We start from the raw sequence: 20,251 nt of genomic DNA on the forward strand, positions 1-20,251 counted from the left end.
GGATGGGAGTTCAAAAATATACGGTACAGAACTGTTACCAAGTTGCTTCTTTGCTCACCAGAGCTTTAGTTTTCACATTTTTTGCACAAATTGATTTCTTCTTTCTTGATTTTCATATAAGGCTGCATCTAAATATGAGAATAAACTTCTTAATAGCTAAATGGTGATCACTTTTTAAATTGATTGTTGAAAAGGCCAATAATTAGTTCCTTGAAATATATTTATTGCATATAAATAGTATAAACAATTTGTAATTTCTTTATAGTAATTGCATTTAGGTATTTAAATTATGCAAACAGGACACAGCAGTCATCTTTTGTTAGCTCACTTTGCATAGGGAAACTAAAAAATATGGCCAAAATATATACTGCAAGGCTTTCTCCATTTATTTTATTACCATGCTAACAGAGTTTAGACTTTTTTTTATAATGTATAGTCTTTAAAATATAAATTTGTGGATTACAATCAGGGAGAGAGAAGAGGACAATATCAGTACACATGTAGATGATGTTTATCGTATGAAGAATTGATGCAAAACTATTAAAATATTGGTGCCCATTTTTTTAACTGTACTGAATTTATATTTAGTTAAAAACAAAGTAACTCACTAACTGTGAAATAATTTACATTAAACTGTTCATTACTTTCACTGGTTAGTTTAGATTGAAAATTATACTTGTTTCATGTATAGTGTATACCAACAGAGTTGGCCTGGTTGGCACAGTTGGTATAGCGCTGGCCATCTATACCCGAGGTTGCAGTTCAATCCTGGGCCAGGTCGACATTTAAGTGTACTTAAATGCTGCAGGCTCATGTCAGTAGATTTACTGGTATGTAAAAGAACTCCTGTAGGACAAAATTCCGGCATCCGGTGACGCTGATATAACCTCGGCAGTTGCAAGTGTCGTTAAATAAAACACAACATTTTTTAACTAACAGGCATAGGCGGAGAGAGAACCGTTAACTTGGGGGAGGCAAAGTAAAACCATAGAATCCCAGTATAATGAGATTATGGGGGACATCATTTATCTCCTCCCCCATTATAGCTTAACCTTGGTACAGTATATCTGAATTGATAATTTAATAAAGGTATTGTAGAATAAAGTAAAACTGTAACAAAATATATAGACAATTTTACTTTCCCCCCCCCCCCCTTTTGTACGGAGGAAGGACCCGAAGGCTTGCACTGCAGCCTGAGACTTATTGCGCTTACCACTCCTATTCTGTGAATGACTGGGTGCAAATACAGCATGCCGCACTGTGAACTTAACCCGGGCTATTGTATGGATGATATGTCAACTAATGATGGTGAAATGAGTCCGAGGTCCAAACTGAAAATTACCCAGCAATTCTGCTTCAAATTGTTGAGGAAAAACCTCGGAAAACTTTCAACCAAGTAACTTGTCCCTACGAGGATTTGAACCTGGGCCCGCTCGTTTCATGGCCAGACGTACTAACCATCACGCCACAGCGGTGGACCAATTTTACATTTACTTTATCTGTTTATTTAAAAAAGCAAGATGTCATATCAAATGTAAATTCTAATTATTATTTTACTTATTCTCGTCTTTAAGTTTACACATTATACCAGGATCACTTTTCTTTTTTCTGCATTGTTGTGCAGTATGTTACTCATATTTCTCCAAGTGGCTGCTTGAACACCTGCAGAGTTCTAACACATTAGTACAGGTGTTACAAAAAAAAAAACATTACAGTGCTTCCATTCCTTAAATGAGGTATAGAAATTCTTAAACATTCAGAAATTTAAAATAAATATTATAGTCCACGCACATGATCTGAAGACATTAATTCGTCAATTTAATCATAGAAACTTAATCATAAACAAAAGCAAGAAAAATCTTTTGAATTCAATATTTTATAATGTTAATAGAAAAAAAAAAAAAAAGAGTTCGGCCAAGTTTGGGGGGGGGGGACTGCCCCCCATAACTCCGCCTATGCTAACAGGGGACTAATTGTACAATGTGCAATAATTCAAAACCTATTCTTAAATTTGGCAGAAGTTCTGTATAGACAATAAATTACAGCATAACTTTCTGTACGAGAAGTGATTTAGATTTTGAATAAGATAGTTGAGGTTTGTTTTATCAGATTTAGATGGCTTGCATGTAAACCAGTTTGATACACTGCTCAAAACAATTAGAGAAACACTTGTAATAAATTGAATAAGTTATGTTTTTTAAAGCTGTGGTGCTGAAAATTGGACAATATGTAAATTGGAACATTAATTTAATCTAGGGATACAAATTTTAAAAATCCATGGCCTAAATACAGAGTAATTACCTAAAATAACAAATATGGAGAAATCTTTGATTACGGAAGGCACCGACAACTTCTAATTGATAAGCTTTCTGATGTTGCTATAGTGACGAATGCTGATTACTGCCTTGTTCATTAAAGTCTCTGACAAAATGAGGCATTTAAATGAGTTGGAAGTGTATCATGCTCTACTTCTTTTACGACAAGGACAATCACTGAGACAAGTGGCTAGAGAGCTTGAGGTTTCTCCTTCCGTAGTGTCCAAGTTACGCAATAGGCACAGAGAGACAGGTCAGTATTGTAGAAGACCTGGCCAGGACTGTAAATGTAAAACAAGCCCCCAGGACGACAGATACATTGTCCTAGCTGCTCTTCGACAGAGTACAAAAACTGCAAGAGACCTGCAGAATGACCTCTATATGGTTTCCGGAATCCAGGTTTCAGACCAAACGGTAAGAAACATATTAAGGAAAAAGAATATTCGTCCATAAAGGCCTGTTAAAAACAGCATTTGACAAATGAGCATCAGGCAACAAGACTTGCGTTTGCTGAAAACCATGCGGATTGGAACCCGAACCAGTGGCAGTCTGTGCTCTTCTCGGACGGTTCCAGGTATCGTCTTACACGTTGTGATGGTCGTTTAAGGGTGTGGGGACGGCCAGGAGAAAGATTTTCTGTAAGAGTTGTACAGGAAACGGATAGATTCGGTGGAAGTTCCATAATGGTATGGGCCAGAATTATGTACAACAATCGCATGGACATCGTAATTGTTCCCCAGCGACTAAATACTGTCCGGTACATCGAGGACGTTCTAGAAGAGTGTCTAGTACCTGCTGCCATTGGAGTAGGCCCTGGATTTCTGTTTGTTCAGGATAATGCCAGGGCACATTCTGCGGCTGTCACCAGGGATTTCCTAAGGGAGAATGAAATTGAGGTAATGGAGTGTCCAGCAATCAGACCAGATCTCAACTCTATTGAACACTTGTGGAATCTTCTGGATACGAAAGTCAGGAACCGACATTAAGCTCGACAAACCCTGAAGGAACTTGGAGATGCTCTAAAGAAGGAATGGGAGAATATTCCCCAAGAGGAAATACAGAATCTCATAGGGACCATGCCACAAAGGTGCCAAACTGTCATCGAATGTTGTAGAGGCCATACATGATACTAGACCTTTATAACGGGTGTTTAAGTTTGATAAGTAAGGACGAGATTCAATTTCTTATATAGTGCAATGTTTTAAAAAGTTGTTTGTTGACATTATTCATTTGTTTTTATTGACATGGAGATAAATGTGGCCATAAATAACCATAAATAATATACTTTATTAATTTCATGTCTGTACCTTTATCCAGTGAAAAAATATTTAAATAAATCTTAGTGTTTCTCTAATTGTTTTGAGCAGTGTATTTTGCTTTGAACACATTGCATTTAAATTAAGCACTTTTTTTTAGCGTTAATAATTCGTTAGAAGTGATGTATAGTAATTTGTCTGTAAATAAAATGGCAAAAAAATCTTGGAGATGGAACATGCCATACTTTGAGACTAATGTCTTGAAGTTATTGATGATTATAAAATGACACCACGAATTGCACACTTACAGAAGTAACTGTATTGCCATGTTTAGTTATTGTACTAATTGGAATTTTCTGGGGACTACTATAAGTGAGAGTTGAAAATCATTGAACATAAAAGAAAGAATTGGTAAGCGACAATGTTTGTGGATGTTTCAAATCTTTTTATTAAATAAAATTCAGGAAATGTTAAACATAATTTTCTACAGCATTTTTTCACTATCCCCCTCTTATTTTTCATTATTTGTGCTAGAGACATGGTTTAAAGTATCTAATTTAACATAAAATCTCTATCTTGGTCATAAGTAGGGGGCAGATTCATATGCACTAAAAATGGAAAAATATGCATACACTAATGCACTTAAAGGATATATGTATTAAAACTAACAAAATATGCATTGTTAAAATTGAATAAAACACATTTTTCTAAATTGTCAGGCAACAAGTCTCTTCTATTGTTTACAACAGTGTTCCGCAACCAGTGTGCCTCCACAAGGTGAAAGGTGTGATGCGAACTTTTACCTATTATTGTAAGAAATTAATAAAATTGATTAAAATTAAGTTGAAATTGAAATAAAATTGTTTTCATATATATTTTGCATATAGGCCATTCGGTATCTCGTGAAACCTACCTGCGCATGAGAGGAAGGAAAAACTGGACTGAGAAGCTTCCCTCTCTTGCTACGCTTCGACTTGGGCAAGCTAGTTACAAATGCATTTGTTTTCACAAGATAACAAATGACTGGAAATATAGTGATAATTATTTATCTTACGGGTTTTCTTGGTGTGGTGACAAAACATGCTCAATCCCCAAATGTGTTGTGTAGTGAAAACTCAGTAATGCTGCCATGGTTCTCAGTAAATTGAAACGACATTCGTTAACAAAACATTCCTTTCGTCGATTAAAAAACAAGTGATGCTCATGATGACGTCAGTACATATTTTGCAAAAAGTACAGAAAGCAAGCTATAAGATAGCTGAACATATCGTAAAGGCCAAAAAAACACACACAATAACTGAAATGTTGTTAATGCCTGCCTGTACAGAAACTGTAAAAATAATCCTGGGTTCAAAAGCTGCTAGTGAAATTTCAAAATTTCTCTCTCTCCTGACACAATCAGCCACCGAAGACATTATGAAGTAGAAAATAAAGAGCAGTCTCACTTCAGATCGACAAGTCCACTGATATTAGCGGTCACACCATAACTTCTTTCCCACATTCGGTACATTGATGGGGATGTAATTGCAAGTAATTTATTTATTTATTTATTTTTTTTTTTTTGCAAAGAACTGCCCGAGCGAGCAACTGATGAAGAAATATTTTGTACAACTAATGAATATATGGTCCATAATGAATTCAGATGGGAGGATTGCATTAGTGTTTTGTACAGATGCAGCCGCTTCTATGACAGGCCGAGTGAAAGGATTTGTGGCTGAAGTACGTGAAGTAAATCCTAACATACGGAGCAACCACTGTCCCATTCACTGCGAAGCTATTGTTGCTAAGTGTTTACCATCTCCTTTAAAAATTGTGATGGATGAAATAGTGAAAGTCGTGAACTTCATCAAATCGCGGCCCATAAATACACGGATTTTTCCATTTTGTGTCAGGAAATGGGATCAGAGCACACTACACTCCTGTTACATACAGAAGTGCAATGGTTATCGTGAGGTAAAGTGTTAGCACAAATGTTTGAACTGAAAGAGGAGATACTTGAATTTTTAACTAAGTTATTGAGGGTCATGAGTACACGGATTTATTTGCAGATGATGAATGGGTATCTAACCCTTGGCATATCATTCTAATATTTTCGTACATTTGAATGAGTTTAACAAAAAATGCAAGGTAGAACATTTAGTAATCTTGCAGCAGACATTCAAGAATTATTTTGGAGAGTGTGTTCAAGATTTCGACTGGGTTCGTGATCCATTCATTGTGGATTCAAAACATTTTCTGAATAATATACGCATACAAGAAGAACTGACAGATTTAAAAGAAGACAGAAAATTGAAATTAAAACTTCTCAGAGTGCCTTTGGAAACATTTTGGTTGTTATTAAGGAGTGAATACCCGGCTATCTCCGAGATGGCAGTTAATATGTTATTGCTATTTTCAACTACATATAATTGTGAACTGGGCTTCTCGACATTAACTGAAATTAAAACGTCAAAGAGGCAAAGACTCAAATCTATCGAAGAAAAAATAAAGCTTGCACTATCGATGATTCCGCCACGGATCAGCAACTAGCAGGCCCAAGTATCACATTGAAGATATGATAGATTTATTTACTTTAATATTAGTAATGTAAATGTGTATTTTCTACAGTGAATTAAAGTTCATAAATTATAATAAATACAAGAATCGATTTCTGTTTTATAATAATGATAATAATAATAGTAATAATGATATAATAATAATAATAATAATAATAATAAATTTGATTATATTACATAATTATATTAAGAGAGTCACATCATATGTTTTTGAGGGGATTAACATTTTAGTGTGCCATGTTGAGTCTAGGCCTGTCTATGGTGTGCTATGTGTAGAAAAAGGTTGTAGAACATTGGTCTACAAGAGTCTTTTTAAATGACGTGAAGCTCTTTTCATCACAGGATCAACAACGCATTTAATTATGGAGTGTTTTGTTGATTATCAAGAATTTCCCACAATGATTTGCCAATAACAGTACACTGTCTGCATGTTGTCAGATTGCAGTGAATAAAATATAACTGCATGTGTTTCAATGTCTGCATTTCATCTGTACTTCATTTTTCCGATTTTTCGTATTTTTAATGAGGTGAATGCAAAAAGAGCTTGAGACAGAAAAGTAGGTTTAGAGCAGTGGTTCCCAAAGTGGGGGTTGTGACCAAGGGAATGTTTTTCAGTATGTAGTTCTAAAGTTAAAAAAATAATTATTATTGCTTGTTTTTTCAGAAAATTGCTGTTTAGTCAACTGTCCGAAGACAGTGTCAACTTCATAAGTGATACCAATAAGGCATTACTTATGAGGCGACTAAGCAAGGAGATAATGGGGTAGGGTTTCGAAAAGTAGTCTCTCAAACTAAGTATTTGATACACACATAGTGATATCATTTTCAAGTTCAAGGAGATTTCTGGCGTTTGTTTTGATGACAATCACAGACGAGAAACTTATTTTGCATAAATACGAGGTTGCAAATGTTAACTATGATCTGCGAAAAAAAGGTCAAAATTCAACATTTCATCAGTAGGTTAAAGCAACGGATTCAGTATCCATCTGTGACTGTTGTAATTATTTGAGTTTATTCTGGAAAATACTCAAAATGCTGTTGATTAAAATCGTACTTCAGATGATTTGAGTAAAATGATATTTGTTCGCGATTTTAGAGAGATTTGTATTTTTTGGATTCAGTTAAGAACCAGTAGCTGCGGTAATGGGGAGGAGGAGATCACAAACGAAAGTCTTGTTCCGAAGTAGGTTGCACCTTCAAAAAGTTTGAGAACCACTGGTTTAGAGAAACAAGCTATTAGAGTTTTGTTATTGTCACTTGTAAGAAGAATATTATATAATAATAAAAAATAATTTTAATGTTGAAATTTATCATTTTTTCCTAACAACTTTACTCACAGAACCGAAATATCTATATTTCTTGCTGAATAATAATACGAAATAAAATCCTTTACTTATGCTCTTGCAGAAAAGTCGTGTCATTTCTATATGGGTCTTTGTTTTATTTTAGTTTTTGTAAAATTTACTGTTTGAAAAGAGATAATATTGCTATTTTAATATCAAATACTATTCATTGTGCAATATTTTAATACATAAAACATCAATCTTGTAACTGTCAACATCATCCTTTCACTATTAATTTAGACTGCTCCTCTTTCCTCGCTCTCTTTCTTCCTTTCTTACCCTCAAAATATTATTAGTTTATTACTGTATTACCTTCTTCCATTGTACTTTATTCTCTTAAAATTAAGTACTAATGTTACTGATATGAATATAGAAGCAAGATCATAGCCAACAATGACTTCCTGAAGTAAATAATAGTGTCAGTATCACCAGCAGTGTTGTCAATAAATATAAATTAAGATGCATCTACATGTTTCAATTGTCCATGCTGTTACGCATGCAATCTGGGGAGAATATTGAAAGAATCAAATTGAAAACGCATGTTCAATTAAGATGCATTGAGATTTTGTGTCTACATGGTGTGCTGTGTTGAATGTCATCTTCACATACATTATATATCAATTCAATACTTATGCCTACTTTATTCTCAAAACTATGGTTGAACATTTCATAGGCACTCGTATTTGCGATAATCTTCAATAAAGTGAATCGTTCTTGCTGCCATTTTCAACTTAGAAGGTTCACCATCACAAAACAATTTTCAGTTTACTACGGCCACCTAGAACAGTCAGCTGCTCACTACATGCTATTGTTGAACGAAATAATGCATAAGATGCCCACCAGCAATGGGTAGCTTTCAATTGCTACATGCGCTATCATTTTTAGTGGAAAAAAGGCATGCACAATTGAATGCATTTCATGCATTGCTTGAATGCTTGAAATAGAAAGAAAAGTTAAATCATGTAGATGCACTTTACTCATTTTTAAAGATATTGATTTGAAATTTGTAGCATTTATAGTGTTTGACATAAGGATTAATTTAAGCCAGTTTATGCAAAAAGAGCATAAGCTTTCATTCATGACCTTCCTGTGTTCACCTCCCCTTAGTTCAAGTACCGGATATGCTTTTATATGCGCTAAAAGTTGAAATTTGTATTAACTCCTTGTGCACAATAAAATCTTAATCTTTGATTGCAAATAACTTGAAATACATTTATTTAATGGTAGTATATGATTCACAGCTAAGAAATAAAACATGCAAATATGCTAAAATCTGCCCCCTAATCATAAGGAACACAAATATTTATTTTAAAATTTATATTCGTAATAAGAATTAAAAAAAATTGTAAATTCGTCAATGATTATTTATAAATGCGATGTACTAAATTGATTATTTCTGTAATGTTTAAAAATTAGAAAAGCAGTTGTACAGGCTTTATTAAATTTCATTAAAGATACTTCAGATACCAAGGTCAGTTGACTCCAATATTTTACGAGTTGGCATTTGGCTAATTCAGAATTGATGATGTATAATTATGTCCATCACTTTCTCATGCATAACACTTTTTGAACAAATAATATTAATTCTACCATTTCATAACCTCATAAAGTAAATAATATTGAAAGCATATGTCATGGAATGATGTAGTCTACAGTATTTTCTACAGCTGGTTTTTTTTTCGTAAGTCAAAAAATTTTATTTCAGAAATTTGCTACAGTGAAGGAGAATGCAAGGTTCATTCTTCCAGACAAAGAATTGTGTGTTCAATATTTTAAGTAGGAAAAAAAAATAATTTTTAGAGCATAGGTTTTACTTATAAGCAAGGTTGTCATTATTTTATGCACAAGACTTAAAATGTTGGAATTTTGTTTAATACAATAAAATGTCCACGTTTGTGCTGTAACTTTGACCTACATGCAGAATTTTGAAATGTATTCTGGGATACTGCTCTATAAGACAAATATTTTATAAGAGAGTGAATTTGTTTATTCTAATGACACTATCGGTATTAACTTGTGGGAAGTGCAAGCTTGCGTAAATTTTGTTTCTCCCACATATTTCCTCAGGTCCTTGCAATAGACACAAGGAAAAGTTATAATTACGGTGTGATAGGCTCTGTATTTTATCCTTTCAGTCTCACTGCCAACCTTTCATATCTTCATTATATTTTATCGAATTTAAAATGGGTGGAATGTCCACGACAGTAAGCAAGGAGTACTACGAAATATTTAGAATCTATGGTCTTAATCTATAGACGTTGTAAAAGAATCCAATTTTTTTTTAATTTTATTTCCGTCAAATCTCGAGACTTTTTTTTTCAGTGTTACAGTATGTGCTATTGTTAGGTGTGAGGAAAAAAATAAAGAGGAACTGTCACAACTAGCAAATTATAATAATTTGTCATAATCGTGAAATAAAAGATCTGAAGTGGGTGTAATATATATGTGTATATTTACAAACATTTCTGTTGCATAGTGACATGCCAGTACTGAAACTCGAAACTCCTAGTGCAAATATTTATACGCCATGTTTTAAGGCGGTAATGTGTTGGATCGAGTTATATGCGAGTTACGAGCTAACTGATCGAATGAAGCGAGAAAAGTCAGTGGCATCTACTGGAGCTTAGGCAGTACTAGTCAACAAACCCGCGTATCTTAAATTACGCAACATCTTCAACTGTATAATAACGAAACGGCATCCATTACAGTGTTGTGGAACGTGTTATCCCGCCAGTCATTTGAAGACGTACATGACGTTGTCGTCGTAATAAGTTCGCGTTTGTGTGCTTTATCTACAGTGTGATAATATGAATGCGCACTTCGTTCACAAACTTCTTTCTGCGCCTACGTTCTTTCGACGTATGATAAAGATACTCGAATTTCATTCCAATGTAATATGAGAAATTTGTTATAAGACGTTTACATGTTTTCATCTAAGTGTGTAATTAATATAGATTAGCAGCGTGATGTTCAACTTTTGAACTCGGAGCATCGCAATGAGATTTATTCACGAGTGTATGAGCGAACTGAATATTACGTTTCGCAATCTGAACTCCGTGGTTCGACGGGAAGGCTTCCCTCAGACCACGACAAAATATTATGTGGCACTTAGAAACAGGTCATGATCGATTTCATTCACTCTTGCATACAGAGTTATCGGTTCTCGGGACTGAGCATATGTACACTACGTTTGCACATTTAATAAGATGGTTGCAATGTTTACGAAGCCGATATGAGGTTGAATATCTATTGAATATTTCATTTAAACAACTATCGGTTATCATTAATATAAATAACGTTGAGTGTAATTTTGAGACAAATATGTTCAGGTTCTAATAGGTTGTATTACTAAATTCCATTTTACTAGCATTCTCCTTAGTGCACAAGCGGACCCAAGTTTGATCCACGACAGATATATGAAAATGTATCTTTCAAAGGAACTGCTTATTCTTCGTGCCTTTTATTGCCTTTGTTGGCCTAATCGGTCATATTGTATAACTATATAACCAAAGATTCACGCTGTTTATAGTGCGATTCAAATTTGTCACGAATACCAGAGAATTCAATATTGAAGGTAGATTATTATTATTATTATTATTATTATTATTATTATTATTATTATTATTATTATTATTATTATTATTATGGTGATGTGGGGGCGGCGCTTTTATCTGAATTAGCTCTAGGCCTTCTCGTTTGTTTACAATGATTAGAATGATCTATTTTTGTAGATCCTGCAGAAAGATACAACGACAAGTAAAGTCCGCCGTCAGCTGTCCTGTTTTGCCATTGCTCGTTCCATATAAAATATAGAATATTCTATAAAATAAAATAAATTTAGAATATTGTATTAAATTAAATAAATGAAGCATAACGCTAGGCCTTTGAACAGAACTGGTTTCTTGGGATAAATGTCTTAAATATTTTGGGACTCAATTCCAAGCGCACTAGAATGTCATTAACACTTCAGTTTCTAAGTTTTGACGTGAGTACGTCTGTAAGTAAGTTTGCTCCAGTACTAGGATGCCATCCCAGAAAGTCGACCGACATACTTATTGGCGAGTTTTGTCGCGCCTATTATTTCTAAATTACTCGAAATATTCCATTGAAGTAAGAGCAATGTATCCAGCGTGGTCTCGAGTTGGAGCAGGTGACGTCATCTAGCGACACACGAGAGGGGGCGGTAGAATTGGCGGCCGCCGAGGCGTGTAACTTGAGAATGCGAAGCGATAGAACGTTCGTTATGATGTCAAACGATTCTTAACGAATCAGACTACAATTTCAATTGAGCAACAATCAGCACTCGAAAAGTTAAACTGGATAAAATTCGCGAGTGAAGCAAGAAATTTCACAATGTCAAGGTATATATAGTGCAAATGGAAGCTGACATATGAGTAACGGGTAGCGAACGAAAGAGCACGATGGTTACTCTTAATACATACAAGATGGCTACACCTAGGAGTCCCAACGCAGCTAAGATATACCAGGTTTTTAGGGTATCAGGAAAGAAGAGATGTTGCTTGTCACTGCAGACGTTTACATTAACAACAATTCTTTCAGCAACGTATTCACGCATGCAGTTTGAGGTTGTCTCTCCAATACTGTCTGATCCAATTTTTGTTGGGTTTACTAGTCCTTTTTCAATTACACATTTCGTAGAACTATACTTACGAGGAAGTTTATAAGCATACGATTGTGAAGGAACTCGTGTTTCCGGATACTCTCGATTAAAACGTCGCTTCAGTTTCTTCTGACATTTCTTTCTCACTAAATGCTTCACAATAAAAATGCTTTGTGCTACAGTGAAAACCAGTTTCCTTTCTTTATTTAAGAAGTGGGTGGTGAAGTATTTCAATGTTTGATCGAAGTACGAAGTTCAGTTCGTCAGTTTTTAGGCAACTAGTATTTGTGTATATTCAGTCGGGGCTAGTAAGAAAGCAATCGATGCAAATAAAAAAAACTATTTAGTCTAATATTCGTTTAAAGCAGTTGATTACATCTTGTTGAATAGTGACCTTTGTAACTCTCACTGTAACCGATTGTGGTTGTTACTAAACCGCGTGTTTTAATTGAGCGATTAATTTTGGATTCTTATTGAAACTAAAGACCGTAGTTTAATCAGGTAGTGAAGTCTGTTTCACTTCTAGGTGGAACGTTATGTTGAACTTACTTACTTACTTACTTACAAATGGCTTTTAAGGAACCCGAAGGTTCATTGCCGCCCTCACATAAGCCCGCCAGCGGTCCCTATCCTGTGCAAGATTAATCCAGTCTCTATCATCATACCCAACCTCCCTCAAATCCATTTTAATATTATCCTCCCATCTACGTCTCGGCCTCCCTAAAGGTCGTTATGTTGAACTATGAGTAAAAAGTGTTTAGACCGGAAAATACATTTCCACTAGGTACGAATAATTATTTCTGAGTAGTGTCTCATAGCCTACGAAGTTCTGTAATATACTTGCGTGTCTGACATTTTATTGATTACTTTTATTCCTGTGAAGTTCCCAGGCTTTCACTGAATTACAAATTTATATTAATCATTTTATAGCATTGTATTAAAATTGAATTCAACTTAAGTTTATTTTTATATTATAGGGGTATCGCTTACATAAAAAATGTACTTTATCTTTTAAGATAATGAACACAACATATTATTCTTTGGTTGTAAGTCCTGAACGGCAGAGTGACTTGTAGTGGATGCTTAATGGTACTCTTGGAGTTTGAAAAGATCGATATATCTTTATTAGAACAAAGAAACATTGATTGTCGTTCAAAAATATGTTTTAATACTTTTTTTCGTCCTGTCAAGTTGGTTTTAGCATATTTTTGCAGACGCTCTGGAAGTAATAGTTACTTCATAATAAGTAAGCATCACTTCCACCACCTCTTTAGCTGAATTTCCATAAAATCATAGTTATTTCTTAAAGCTCATAATTGCACTATTTATTTGACACTACTTTGCAGATTTTAACTCTATGAAACGATAAGATGATAGGATAAGTAGAACAAAATTTGGAAGGCAAAGTTTTTAGTCAGACTGTAGGATAAGTAGAAAAAATTTGGAAGGCAAAGTTTTTAGTCGGACTGTAGTGCCATATATACTCTTGATATAACTGAATCCATGTTGTGGAACTTATTTTCAATTGCAAATATTGTCGACTACTTAGTAATAGTAGTAGCAGTAGTAGCATTTATTTAACTCTGCTTTGAACTGCAGAAGTTATTTGACGTCGAAATTCCACGTGGGCGAGAAGTGACCTACAATTTTTGCCTGAAGCCCTCTGTCAGGGACAGGGTTATATTACTTATCGCAGACCTGCAGCACAGGACCCACTGCATTACTTTCCTTCCGGAAGTAGCCATGTTAAGAAACTTATTCTAATATATAGAAATTCGTGACATCTGCAGTGTAAACTGAAACATGTTTAAACAAAATAAGTTTACGGAATAAGTTTTTGTTATGGCAAAGCGTAACTACTTCCAAATATCGCATGAACTGGGCTTACCATAGTAGAGAATGTTTATCAAAAGGCCAATTTTTTGCTTGTAAGATGTATTCTGCATTTATGTAATAGTTCATTGCAGAAAGAAAAAGACGCTGGAAAGAATATGACTTTGTAACTTAAACAGAAGTCCTGTGCATCTTATTTCCCATTCCACATACATTATATTGAATATATTGAATAACCTGGTAGACTATAAGACAGGAAGTTCGTTTCCTCCCTTTCATCTCCTTTTTCAAAATAATATTGCCATCGGAAAAAGAGCACATTATACTTGAAACGTCTGTCGTGGCTCTGTGGATAGCGTGTGCACTTCCGCCCCAGCAGTCCGTGGTTCGATTCCCGGCGTGGGAAATGGAGGAATATATATTTTGTCCACGGGACTGGGTGTTCTATGATGTCCTTCATTTCCTTATTGCGGAAGGCAATAGATAAACCACCGTAATGTCACCTTACCTAGATTCACCCATACGTGCTACATGCTCTGTCCGTTTCAAACGTCTGGATTTAATATTCCTAAATATGTTAGGTGAAAAATACAATGCGTGAAGTTCTGTGTTGTGTAACTTTCTCTATTCTCCTGTAACTTCATCTCTCGTAGCCCCAAATATGTTCCTAAGCACCTTATTCTCGGACACCCTTAACCTCTATTCCTCTCCCAAAGTGAGAGTCCAAGTTTCACAACCATACAGAACCGATAATATAACTTTTATAAATTATAATTTTCAGCTTTTTCGAGAGCAGACTGGATGATAGATAAAAAGCTTCTCTACAGAATAATAACAGGCATTTCCCATATTTATTCTGCGTTTAAAAGGCCACTATCGATTCTTATATTTTATGTTATTTACCGTATTTGCTCGCGTAATTTGCGCACCCTAATTTTTAAGGGATTATTTTGAACTTTATTTTTGCTCCATGTATTTTGCGCACACATTTTACGTACATATTTTTTTTCAATGTAGTAGGGATTACATACATATTTTTTTCAATGTAGTATTGATTACGTACATATTTTTTTCAGTGTAGTAGGGATTTTCCTTCCCTACAGTCCATCGTAGGTCATTCACCAGCAACTGAAGTACCTGCTTCAGAAAGAAACCCCATAGTCCCGCTACTTTAACAATGCTTGTCCGTGGTAGAGACAAGTTACCGATATAGAAAATTAGTAATTGTATTGTTTTATTTGTATACCGGTAATAATTATTGTTTATAGAATTATTAGTGTATGATTATTATTTGTATAATTTAGGATTATCTACAGTGTTATGCTATAAAATTATAAAAGATGACAAAATTACTGTATTCTTAATTACCGTACTGTACTTACCTATACATATACTACTAATTGAGATAACTCAGAACAGAACCTCATATTTGAAAAATCCGCATATTTTACGCACCCCAATTTTTCAGTGGCCAAAGTTAATTAAAAAGTGCGCAAATTACGCGAGCAAATACGGTATTTACTTTTAATCTAGTTATTGAAAGCGTAATAAGTAAATAAAGAAATAAATGATCCTGACGTCACTTTTAACCGTCCAAACCAAGTTCTCGCACGTTCAATATTTTTTAAAATGGTTTAAATGGTATCAGTCTACCTTCCAGAGCCCTGAATGTCTTGTTAAATGTTACGTATTTATTATACGTTTCTGCTCGCATGTATATGATAACGTTATGCGCTTCATATACCTAATGTTTTGAGGGAACTTCTAAGTTCCACAAAAATCAGTTGTGTGCAAAGTGAAAGATCGCCTGAAAAAAAAAAAAAAAAAGATATCAAATGATACTCTGTTTATTTTAAAGAGAAGGAAATGAACCCAGCTTCATCTAAGAGAACTTCTACGCACATCTTTGAGTATTCCTAGCCTACATCAACTGACTACACTAAAGTTTGTAGAGTGTCGAGATTTCGAGCAGACGTTGGACGGAATGATGTTGATGCCTAATATGAGAAACCGAGAGAACCAGGACCGCTTGTGTGATGGGCCAAAGATCTAGACCAGTGGTCGCCAAAGATTACGTAATATAAAATGCAGTCTACAATACACAGTAAAGGGGAAGGTAGGAGGGAAGACTGCTTAACGTTGAATGAGCAAGTGATGGCTAAGAGGAGGGAGACCATGCCTTACCCTCCGACCTACTTGTATATTAAGGGGTTGATTCGCGAATCACGAAATGCCGACAACTGGTCTAGACCACCTCAAGTCAAGACATAGCTTCGGGATTTCGCCAGAATGGCTGCTCGGGGTCTTGAATGAAGTACATATCTTATCACGTAATTGCGACAATGAGTTATGAAATAAATTTCGTTTTCTTTGCTACTACTCAAATTTTAAATGAATGATATGGATACGTTCAGCCCTTGGTACAAGAGCTTTCATCTCGATTTAACGCAGAGATCGAGGATGCGTTGATTGGAATTACTGTACCTCGTACATTGCTGTGATACTCTGGTAGCAGATATAAAAAATCCAACGGCTTCGTTCTTGATTGTTCAAAGCTGTATCCATCCTGTTGTATCATATCTCTGTCCCTTTTATCTTATGAAATGCTCTTTCTCACAGTCATAAAGTTCTTCTTTACGTGAGTGCCATCAAGGGTTGTGCGTACATAGAACGGACTAAAATAGTAACGCATATTAAAAGGTTTATATGTAAATAATTATAGTATATTGCGATATAAGTGTGGTAAGTGAGATTTACAGAAACGAGGAAAAGTTTGAAAAGACGAGACGAAGTCTCTTTTCAATTTCCGAGTTTCTGTAACACTTAACACATGTATTGCATACTATTTTGGCCGATCTTAATAAAGAAATACATCATTATTCATCATTTTAGTTTGTTACCGTCGATAGGTGTCATTCATTTGTTTTTATACGTATTTGTCGATAGCGGTCGATAGGTGTTATTCATTTGTTATGTAATTACCGCACATGTGCTGTAAGTTTCACTTACAAGGCCTATCAAGAACATCGGTAAAGTGGTTAAAAACTCGATCGGCCAAAAAATTATTTACATAAACCTTACAATTAAATGTTCATGATCAGATAAACAAGACAAACCCATAGTTTTCAAATTCTTAGGAGATATTAATGACAATTTTTAGTGTAAATAATTACAAATGTCGATGCAATTCCAATCACGTAAAATTTACCGTTTGCTTTTATTGTAATCGTGAAACATATGATTTCTATATTTTATTTAGAGAAAGAAAGTTTACATAATGTTCAAATATATTCGTACATACTCAATTTTGCATGATAATTTTTGGAATACAGTTTTTAAATCCTTTGGTATTCAGTCTAGTGTGTTGTGAGACACTTAATAGCCTATATTTGCATTTAAAATATAATTAAGAAGTACTGAGTTGTACAAATAATGAAATATTTCAGTATCTAAATGTTAATTTTAAAAATAAATTTATTTTAAATGCTGATATTGTATTTCCTTCTGTGAGATATATTCTTAAGACCAGTCAGTCACTTGTAGTCTTGTTATATACAGTATTATGTGACGTGGTGCACTTTACGTTTGTGATATATCGTTGATCTTCTCTTTTTTTTCAGGGTGAAGATGTTTGTGCAACGTATGATTTAAAATAAACAACCCAAGTAATCTTGCCAAAGTTTTGGAAGCAACCAAACTGCAAATGTTCGCGGAAACACCACAAATGGGTACGAACATACGTACAAGAATTAAATTCGCTTTCAAATCAATTTTTTTGTATAGATTATTTAGCAATTCAGTTCTATGTTTGAATTGACATTAGATGCTAAAAAATATGACGATTAATATGTTACATTGTTAATCAAGAATGTATAGGCGCAAGATGTGTGAATGGTGGGAAAGAAAAGCGCCATGTGTATCCTACTGCTTTCAAAGAAATTGTGAATGTCGTAATTACATCCACTTTTTCTTTAAATAATTACCTTGGAGCCAAATATACAAAGAATTCAGGCTTGAACCTTATTTTTATTATGTTATGACATTGCAAACGCATTTAAGCATTTGTTCTTTTGCATATGAATATGGTTGTCATTATTCTAAGAAATTTCTATAGTCAACCTGTAGTGTGTCATTTTGACACCCTCAGTGGTTGTTAATAAAATCAGTGGGTACAGTTTAAATAGTAGGCTTCATATTATTAAGGAATTACATTTATTCCTAAGTGCATGTATAGCCTACCCCGAATTCTGTCTCCTTGCTATCCATATCTTATACGAGTATATCATGTTTATACAGTAGGGCTTAACTTAAACAGGGTATTGTAAAGGACTCATTAAAGTGCAAAGATTGATCTGTAATAAATATTTCTGGTATCTACAACACATTATGGCCGTTGGACATATTAATGTAAATTGTTAAAGGTATGTGCAGGAAGATGCTTCTGCTGGTAAAGATCGTATAAACTCACTATAGAATTTTGAGTCAACTCCGTAACGTAGGTAAACGAAGGAAAATGAACTCCAACGTCCGTTGATCATTTCTAGCCGACATTGTTAGCTTAAGGGTTTCCTTTTTTCTGTTTTTCTTTCTTTCTTTCTTTCTTTCTTTCTTCAGAAATCGCAAACCATATCAAATATACAAATTCATAACCAAACTCCAAATCCCTTGTTGTTATTCCTGCCACTGTAATACATCTGTACTGGCTGTTTTGGTAGTTTTAATACATCCAGAACGTGAAAGTAGACGTATTTTATTCTGTAATTAAGATGAGTTTTGTATTGGACCCTTTGTTCTGCAGAGCAAAAATAATTAGTGCAATATAATAATTGGAAAGAATTCTCTGTAAAAGCAGCACTTAATGGTAATTGATATGCAGTATGTGGAAGTTTTAAATTATCGTCTTCGCCGTCCTTACATTATAACGTGGCGTTGTTTTGAATTTTCCAAGACGTGAGAATTAATAGTAACAATTTATAAAAGTTCTAGTGCCTACATAACCGGGTGTACCCAGAACTAAACTATTGATTCATTATGCGATTACTGGGAAACGAGTCTTAATGACTCGGTTTCCTTTAGTTTCGTAATTTTACAGGAGGTGTTTTTATGTATATTATTATTATTATTATTATTATTATTATTATTATTATATGAACCCGCAGTCAATTCCCGATAATCCGCGTGCAGTTAGTTCGCTTTGCGGGTAATTCTCTTTCTCTTCTCTCTGGGAGGGGATCGAATTAACGTTGTCATTTTCGTTTTTACTCGATTTACGCTCTCTTCCTCTTCTCAAATGTTTAGAAGTTAATAAGGAAGATTAAGCATTCAGACAAGAGGACGATAACATAGGAGATTTGAGCGCTAGTAGTTGAAAGGATGGCGTAGATGAAGAGTGCGAGGATGAAGCCAGGAACTTGCGAACGTTGCACACACCCAAGTTAGTATCGCTTCAGACACACGTATGTGGAGAACTGTGATGACTTTTCGTTTACAGATATTGTTTTCTTCAGAAATTTGCAATCTAAAATTATAAACAATAATTAACAGTCCTCTAAGAAATAAAGAAGACGGATTATTTTGTTAAGATTGTATTTCACTGCAGTAGCTATTGTATAATATGTTTCAAAACGTTTTGCACTACGTATTTCACATTTAGCAGTTGATTTTGAAGTGTATTTTAATAATTAAACCTGTTGGAGTAATTTTTACTAGACTTTAATTAATAATAAAAACATATTGCGGGTATAATTCGCGATTTTCAATAGGTATTTTGCGGAAGTTCGTGCATTAATTACCTCGAATTATCGGGAGTCTGCTGTATAAAATTGACGTTATTGACATTGTCCCGAATGTGTAATGAAGAAATGGTTATGGTCTATTCATGATTCATAAGGGATTATTGGTTTAACAGCTAACATGTTGCGTATATTATGTGCTTGTTATTGTATGACCCATCGATGGTTTTGAAAATCCTTTTCGGATTTTACCTAGGCTATGCTTATTTTTTTAACTTCGACATTAGACGGACTTGGAGTCAGCACAATACCGGATGTGAACATAATATGTGATTGTGAAAAAATTGTTTAGCAAAATCGTGGACATTATCGATGATATTTTAATACACCGTTGAAAAATGTGTTTCCGTTTCAGAAGTCGTAGACGATAATAGTTTACGAATGTATTTTTCATGAGTGATAAACTAATATAAATTCTAGATTATTATATTTACCTGTACATAATACTCGAAAATATAATTCTGTTTTCTTCGTTAGAATATTTCTATATTTATTTTAAATTTGGTGCGTTAATAGTTATTAACTCCACCACCAGG

At 34.3% G+C, this 20,251-nt stretch overlaps 1 protein-coding gene across 7 annotated transcripts in view; it reads left to right on the plus strand.

The window, feature by feature from the left end:
* The window catches only part of Cdk12 (Cyclin-dependent kinase 12), a 155,328-nt gene extending 137,224 nt beyond the window's left edge, over positions 1 to 18,104 (plus strand). For all 7 annotated transcript variants that reach the window (XM_069824567.1, XM_069824546.1, XM_069824529.1 and 4 more), the window contains one exon: positions 17,544 to 18,104. In XM_069824567.1, the coding sequence (XP_069680668.1) occupies positions 17,544 to 17,548 (5 nt within the window). In that variant the 3' untranslated portion in view covers positions 17,549 to 18,104. The remainder of the gene's footprint in view (positions 1 to 17,543) is intronic.
* The last annotated feature ends 2,147 nt before the right edge of the window (positions 18,105 to 20,251 follow it).

The sequence above is a fragment of the Periplaneta americana genome, chromosome 1 (genome assembly GCF_040183065.1).
Source record: "Periplaneta americana isolate PAMFEO1 chromosome 1, P.americana_PAMFEO1_priV1, whole genome shotgun sequence".
NCBI lineage: Eukaryota > Metazoa > Arthropoda > Insecta > Blattodea > Blattidae > Periplaneta > Periplaneta americana.